The 8,047-nt window shown below is 45.1% G+C and overlaps 1 protein-coding gene across 1 annotated transcript in view; it reads right to left on the reverse strand.

Moving 5' to 3' along the window:
- Positions 1 to 7,281, reverse strand: part of prph (peripherin) — a 33,911-nt gene extending 26,630 nt beyond the window's left edge. The window contains exon 1 of the mRNA XM_085972768.1: positions 6,573 to 7,281. Within this exon, the coding sequence (XP_085828894.1) occupies positions 6,573 to 7,087 (515 nt within the window). The 5' untranslated portion in view covers positions 7,088 to 7,281. The remainder of the gene's footprint in view (positions 1 to 6,572) is intronic.
- Positions 7,282 to 8,047: the final 766 nt, after the last annotated feature.

Raw genomic sequence — 8,047 nt, forward strand, 5'->3', positions numbered from 1 at the left:
GCCCCAGGCTAGAAAGGAGAAAAATAATCCTGTGGTCCAACTCCTAATCCCTGAAGAACAGCACCTCTAGTAATGCAGCAGCACTCCCGCGGTGCATGGGTGTGTCAGCATAGATTATGTGTATAAATCACGGAGCAGGACTTGAACCCGCAATCTTCTGCCAACTAAGCCAAGCTGACACACATCTCCCACTCAATTCTTTTAACTTTGTATAACATTTCTCATTAATATCAAAATATCAAAACAACAATGGAACGATCCACACTGTCCCAGGATCCAGGCCTATCCCAGCACTCACTTTCCCTCCCCCTACCAATGCTACAATGTCTCGGTCCTAAATTTTCCTTTCACCAGTAAAGCAGGATATGGAAGCCTAAAGATATTTCAGTAAAAACGAAGGTAAGAGTTTATGAAGCGATGGTTGTCCCCATGTTATTATACGGAGCTGAGTGTTGGAACATGGGAAAAGTTGACGAGCAAAAGATACTAACAGCAGAGATGAGTTGGTTGAGAGGAATACTGGGAATGTCCAGGATGCAAAGAATCAGGAATGATATAATAAGAACATGACTTGGACAAGAAACAACGCTTATACAGAAGGTCCAAGAAAGATGGTTTAGGCATGTTTCAAGAATGGAAACGGCTGGAATACCTTTCGTGGCCCTGCGTACAGAGGTACATGGAGCACGAAGCCGAGGAAGACCAAGGCAGCACTGAAAGGACAATGCCAAGAGTGACTTGTCACAGATAGGGATACAGATGACTGAAGCGGCCAGGCTAGTTCAGAACCAACAGCAATAGAGCTCCTTCAACAGCACCTTCCAAACCCGCGACCTCTACCACTTAGAAGGACAAGGGCAGCAGACGCATGGGAACATCACCACCTACAAGTTCCCCTCCAAGCCACACACCATCCTGACTTGGACCTGTATCGCCGATCCTTCACTGTCGCTGGGCCAAAATCCTGGAACTCCCTTCCTAACAGCATTGTGGGTGTACCTACATCATATGGACTGCAGCGGTTCAAGGCGGCGGCTCACCACCATCTTCTCAAGGGCAATTAGGGATGGGCACTAATTGCAGGCCTAGCCAGCGACGCCCACATCCCATCAATGAATACATTTTTTTTATTCATTCGGCCCCATTGTTACTGCTGAGCTGAATGATGGGAATTCAGTAGCAGTTATAACCTATGCCACTTGGTTCTAATATCCTGGCATAGCTTGATGTAGTGCATCAGATTAGCCTTATCTATGCCATTTTGCATCTTGCACACTTTTGTAAGGTCCTCTTTCACCCACAGTTTCTCCAGTGAATCCTCATAACTCAATCCTTTGACGTTGGAGATCAGCCTTGTGGCTCTTCTCTACACCATCTCCAGGGTTTGATTGTTTCCCTTATGTCTTGGTGACCTAAACTGAACCCAGTACTCGAGGTGCGGTCTGAACAGGGCACTGTACAGTTTTAGCTAGAAGCCAATGGAACCCCATGCCTTTTAAATCCACCCTGAAGATTACATTAATTTCCCAGAAGAGGACCCAGTCAATGGAGCAACACTAAAAGCATCAGGCTCCAGGAGCTAGTTTGCTGACTTGATCCAAATGTCTCATTATCTTTCCTCATTTCATTGATTCCTATCAAAAAGCAATGGGTAACACATGGAATTACACTGCTCAATGTCTGGGGGCAGACAAGCATTTGTCTAAACAGAGGTTAATATATAATTGACGTATCGATATTTGCCTTTCTGATGAGTTGTTCAATTCAGTCACGTATCTGGTAGTATTCTCGACTGTCACACTACCATTATCATTACATTTTATTTTATGTAACAGTGAAGCTGAAAACAAACACATATGGAAGGTCAGTGTGCTGAATAGATACTCCCGGCTTTAATGTGTCAGAACAATGATTTGCTTTGCTTTTTGATATTTGCACAGATACAGTCCCCAGTAGATACCATCTGTGAATGAGGTCGCAGGATGGAAAACTGGACACTAAAAGGGAAACGCCTTCAATTAGTCTACACTTCAGTAATGGAACAGACTGACAGACTAATAAATGAGGGAAAATGGTGCTTTTGAGAAACATTTAACAAGAGATCACAGTTAACGGGGCCACAAGCAGGGCTAAGGATTAATGGTTAATGGAAAGCACTCACCCAGCTATGAATTCCCAATACACAGAGTCCTTCAGTTAAGGATCAAAAACAACTTTAACCAAGCTCGCGGGGTGGGAAACCCACGGGATTGGGTTTCAATGGAGAGTAATACGGGGCGGGGTGTAAAACCTGCATTGCACCAGATCGCGTCAGTCTCCCAACAAAGTTATGTTAAAATTGCCTCCAACATTTCTGATTTCATGGCCAAGGCTAGCGCACATAGAAAACTACTGGCCCTTATTTCAAAGTCAATGGCCCAGCTATTGTAATCCCAAGTAAGTATGGATTTTTTCATGGCTGCCCAAATTCATCTTTAAATAGTTAGTAGAATATGCTAATGACAGATGTTGATTATCTTGTTGCAGTTGGTAACCATTAGTTGCCTAACAGGAAAGGTCTATCTGATAGATGAGGTGAAGAATTAAGTCAGGTTCATTCAAGCCCTTGTCAATATGGCTTCCCTCGTTTCCAAACTGTAGAACTGAGAGAGCTTGACGTGCCTGCACCCTGCCAAACACCAAGAAAAACACCTCAAAATGTCTGCTGTGCCAAGTGTTGACCTCCATGTTGAAAAGATCAGCATTCAGCTGTCTAAATGTCAACCGCATCTCTTGACAAGGTTGAGAATTTTGGGAGGTCCCTCAAGCTGTTTCTATTGCACCTTTTACATCTTCAGGACAGCCTAAAGCGCTTTGCAGCCAAATAATTAATTTTGAATTAAAGTTGTCATTGTAATGTAGGAAAATGCAGCAGCCAATCTGCACACAGCAAGGTCGCACAAACACCATCTGAGACAAATCAACAGTAGTGTTGGTTGCAGGAGGAATATTTGCCAGGACAACTCCTTATTCTTCTTCAAGTAGTGCCATGGGATTTTTTTACATCCACCTAAACAGGCAGATGGGACCTCAGTCTCATCCAAATGATGGCACCTCCAATAATATAGCACTCCCTCAGCACTGCACTGGATTGTGGATGCAATCAGTGCACTTTATCCTGACAATAAAAGAGATCAAGAATCCCAGATATGGTTATTTAATATCTCAATGTATTTTGCGTACTAGAACTAAAACACTGACCACTTGCCCCTATCAAACATCTTCGATGATGAGCAGGGCCTTTCAATGAAAATGATACATGGACTAAACCTGAAGCCAGTTATTTTTTTTAGCCTCATTGACTGAGTGCCAGGAAGGCAGAAGCCTTCAACCATTTGTTTTTACAGTACTTTGGCTTTGAAACCTTTTGATTTGTATGCTGTCTAGCTGAAACACAGTGGCCTGGATTTTGCGGTCATGGGCGATTGAATAGCGCCAGTCGTTCATTGCACTTACATGTGCCCACAGACTTTCTATAGGCTTTTCTATGGAACTGGCGGTGATTAGAAATCCATTTCAGCACCGCGCCCTTTACAGGGCACCTGGGACCTATGTGAACAGAGCAAGCAACAGTGTGTCTCCTTAACCAATCAGATTGAAGAACTCTTACTGAGCCACGCAGAGTCTGAACTGGAAGTGTAAATTAGAATAGTTAATTCACTGCCAAATCATGTTCAGAAAGTGAAATAAAGAGAGGGAAAGAAAGATGGGCTTAAGAGAAAGAGAGATAAAAGAGACAGAAAGAAAAAGTTTTTTAAAAAGTATTTACATTCTTTTATTTTTTTTTAAATCTCCAACAATAATTAAAATCTGAAGGAATGAGACTCCACACTTGTAAAAGTTGATTTTCAGTCCCAGTGAGGTTGTTTGGCAGTAATTAGGACTTAACATGCCATTAAAAATTAGGACTTAGCAAGCCCTAACTTTTTCTGACGTGTTTAGTGGGTATCTATCACGTAAGTACCCCAACTTCACGCCCTTCCATGTGTTTCAATGTCGAGTCTCTCGGTGAGATACCGGTATAGTGCAGCTTCTGGAGGAGCAGGGCAACTTGGACAGCAACTTCCTGATTTCCGCGTTTAACTACACATGTGCAGTCGCCGGAAGTTGTTCTCCGATTTACTTTTTAATAGCGGTGAGCACTGCTAGCCTCACCATTATTTTGACCGCAAAATATGGGCCACTGTATTGGGCACCACCTTGAAGAGTTGACTTTGTGGCCACAAAGTTGCTTCATAAAGATGGTGGAGAGCACATCTCTTTTCAACATGAAGTTTGTGGATCCCTGACCCATCAATGTAGCATATTCTACACTGCTTTCCCCCTCTCCTATATTCTCCCTGTCTAGTCTCCCAAGTCAACCTTATCCTGTGGATCAGCGAGTAGACCATGTACTCCCAGGCCTCCACCAATGCTGTTCTGTAACCAGCCACTAGGAGGTGCTGGAAAGCAGCGCTGTGATTACTCACCCTGCAATTTTCCCTCCCTGTGGGGAGGCATCTGGTTTCCTCTTCCCTCAATCACCACACCCTCCCACCCCCCCGCCCACCCCCAATTTTCTCTCTTCCTTTCCTGAACTCATGCTGGGAATACTGTTCCACAGGCACCACCGTCTGGTACCAGGTGCCCATTCTTCATGCGTCAGCTTTGACAGTCAGTATCAGCAGTCTTTTCCACCATGAAGTGCATCACAATCGAGCCTGGTCCTATCTTCATCCAATGTCCACATAAGCGCATCTTCCAGCAGGGGCAGCAATCAGGAATGGGAACCCTGACTGCGATCAGCTAACAAGCCTGAGACCTTCTGGCCTGCATAGTTCAGGTGCAATTCTTTGTAAAGATTTCCCCCCTGTCCTTTCCTCTTTCTTGGTTTCCTCATACCAGCGACCAAGAGGGCAGGTGGGTGGGTTGCTCTCAGACCATTCTGAGACAAACCAACGGAGATGTGCGAGGGTGACTTTGCCTGACTTTTACTCCCTCCTTGTGAGGAAGCACCTGAACTCGACTCTGTGTCTCCCTACACTGGCCTGGCTGAGATAGGGAACTCACCATGTGGGAAACCGCTGCCAAACATCCACATCTTTCCACTCTGTACTAAGCCCCCTGTGTAATACCATTTTTATCTTCACTGCTGTAAAATATGACTGGTAAGGATTGTGGAAAATAACAAGGTACATGTGAAGTTAGTTGCCCTTTTTATTGTTGTTGAAAGGTTTTGTTGGGTTTTTTTTTAAATAAGAATTTTTAGCAACAGAAAAAGGTAATTTGGCCCAACAAACCTGTCCCTTTTTCATAGATCAACCTTCTGACCATATCCCTTAATCCCTTTTCCAGAAACACATACCGAGAAATTAGAAATCAGAAACAGGCCCTTCGGCCCAACCAGTCCATGTTAGCATTTACCCTCCATCTAAGCAAACAGTCCTAACCACATCTACCCACCCTGTTCCCCTATCCATTCAGCCCCTTTTCCTTCATCCTCCTGTCCAATCTAATCTTGAATGTGGACATAGCTTCTGCCTCAACCACTAACCCTAGCAGTGAATTCCACAGACTCACAACTCTCTGTGTGAAGAAGTTTCTCCTGCCCTCTGTTCTAAATCTCTTACATTTAATTGTCTCTTGCCCCCATTTATACTGTCCCATTCATTGTCCTCCCACAGCCCAATTTCGGGCTGACTCCTAACTTCCTTGTGTTTAGCTTGTGTCCCCATGCTATTTGAACCCTTCATCACTGTGAACAATTTGCCTGGATCAACTTTATCAATTCCCTTCACAATCTTGAAAACTTCAATTAGGTTACCTGGAACTCTCCCCTTTTTCAAAGAAAACAAGCCCGACTTTCTTAACTTCCCCACATAACTTACCTTGCATTTTCTATCATTTTTATGCCATTTAATTTCTTGACATCTCAACTGTCCTTTTAAACTATTCCCTCAGTTTATTTCAGTCTGTTGGAAGTTACTCTACCACCTTCGGAACACTTGTTTTGCAGATCTCCTAGTCCCAAACGTTTTCTTTTCGCCACTTTCTATAATTTTTTATTGAAACATTAAAAAAAGTGCCCAATTACTTGAAGGGGATGTATAAAAATGTTTGTAATAGGCAAGTTCAGAGATCTCCGAGCACATGTGGACTGGGATAAGACGTGGCCTTTCACCCTCGCTTTGTCCACCCTGCTTTGTGCGACTTTTCCGTTTGTAACGGGTTTGTATTGTGCTCTCCGCCCCTCCCCTTCTTAGAACTAGATTGGTTAAACATTCTAACCCTTTCAAAGAATCCTGGAAAAAAGATATTCAATTGTATATTTGCAATCTCATTGTACTAAAGCACTACACTGGGAGAACACATTGCAAAAGACATGTCTGGGATTATTTTGCACGGAGATTTTTTTTTCCAAATAAAATGATTTTGGAGCAAGACCACTCCCGCCCTTAGATTCGGTTTTAAAATGCAGAAAGTATGAGGTTCTTATTTTCGCAGTCCCGTTCGTTTAAAAAGAACTCCCTTTCCTTTGTACAAAGGTCGCCTACCGTTGTCTGAAGTTCTGCAGATCCTCGGCTAGGTTGTCCTTCTCCACCTGGACACGGTCCCTGTCCTTGACCACCAGGTCCAGTTGCCTCTTCAGCTCCCTGATCTCCTGCAGGTAGATATCTCCAGCCCTGCTCGGCTCTTTGGATCTCAGCTGGTTGAGCTCGGCTACCAGCACGGCGTTCTGCTGCTCCAGGAACCTCACCTTGTCGATGAAGTTGGCGAAGCGGTCGTTCAGCTCCTGCAGCTCCACCTTCTCGTTGGTCCGAGTAGTCAGGAACTCCTGGTTGAGGGCGTCCGCCACCGAGAAGTCCACCTTGTCGTAGGAGATCCTGGCAGTGGCCGGAGTGCTGGACCTGTGCCGGTAGGACGTGCTCCTCATGGTGGACAGAGAAGATGGAGAAGTCAGCAGCCGGCCAGAGCTGGACAGCCTGGAGACCGAGATGGGGGACACGGAGGGACCGCCAAATGTCCTCCTGTAAGAGGCTGTGTTGCTGGAAACCCGATAGGAAGACATGCTTTGGGATGGGACGGTGTTCTGAGTACAAACAGGCAGGGAGCCTTCAGACCGGGAACAGGCTGAGTGGAAGAGAGCCTCACCTCTTAAGGTTCTTTATAAGGATTTCAATAGATGACTGACCACGCCTTCTGCGGTGAATCGCGCCCCTGTTCACACAGATCAGGGGCTTTGGCTGATTTCCAGCCCATTACACATCACGGCACTTGAACAGATCTGTGAGATTTAGGCTCCAGCAATGCGATGGAGATTTAAACGGAAGAAAAGGGGGGTTGGGTGTGGGGAGGGGGAGGGGGGGTGGAGAGCAGTAGAAATCTGTCTTCTTAAATAAAATATTACAGATCTCATGTATTTATAAATATATCTAAGTATGGAGCAGCAGATTTTCAAAAAGTTTGCAGTTTTTCTGTAAAACAGAAAGTTATTAAACAGGACAACCCTGGGGAGGCAACTCATAAAAGGGTGGAATCGGACAAGTAATGACTGGTAGGTGCCTTTGTCCCGCTGTGTGGCAGCGTCAGATGGAAGAGCAGCTATAGGCTGGGGCACCTGCTCGGCACTGGGACAGAACCCCACTGGCAATTAGCAAAGTTCCAATAAAAAGTGAACAAAGGCTTTTGAATAAACAGGAGCAGTGCTTGGAGTTCTTGCGGGCCCTTCCTCTCTCTGCACTGTGAAAGCACCAGTTTTTGCCCAGCTCGGAAGCTCTGCTGAAACAAAATGTTTTCCTCTAAAATATCTCTGTTGGTGCTGACAGCCGTCCCATACTGTCACTTATGTGTGAGGCTGGACACTGCATTAGAGGCCTATTCAGCCATGGAGGCCATCACAGATCCACAAGCACTTTCCAGCAAGAGCCACAGAATAGTGAGCAGGGCCAGAAATCCCGGCTACATACTGTTGCTCTTCCCTAGCTTGGGGACATTGAGGCAAATTTTATGTCACCCCCCCCCCCCGCCC

Source organism: Somniosus microcephalus, chromosome 33 (genome assembly GCF_052327205.1).
Source record: "Somniosus microcephalus isolate GS21.2 chromosome 33, FLI_Smic_1.0, whole genome shotgun sequence".
In the NCBI taxonomy this organism is placed as follows: Eukaryota; Metazoa; Chordata; class Chondrichthyes; order Squaliformes; family Somniosidae; genus Somniosus; species Somniosus microcephalus.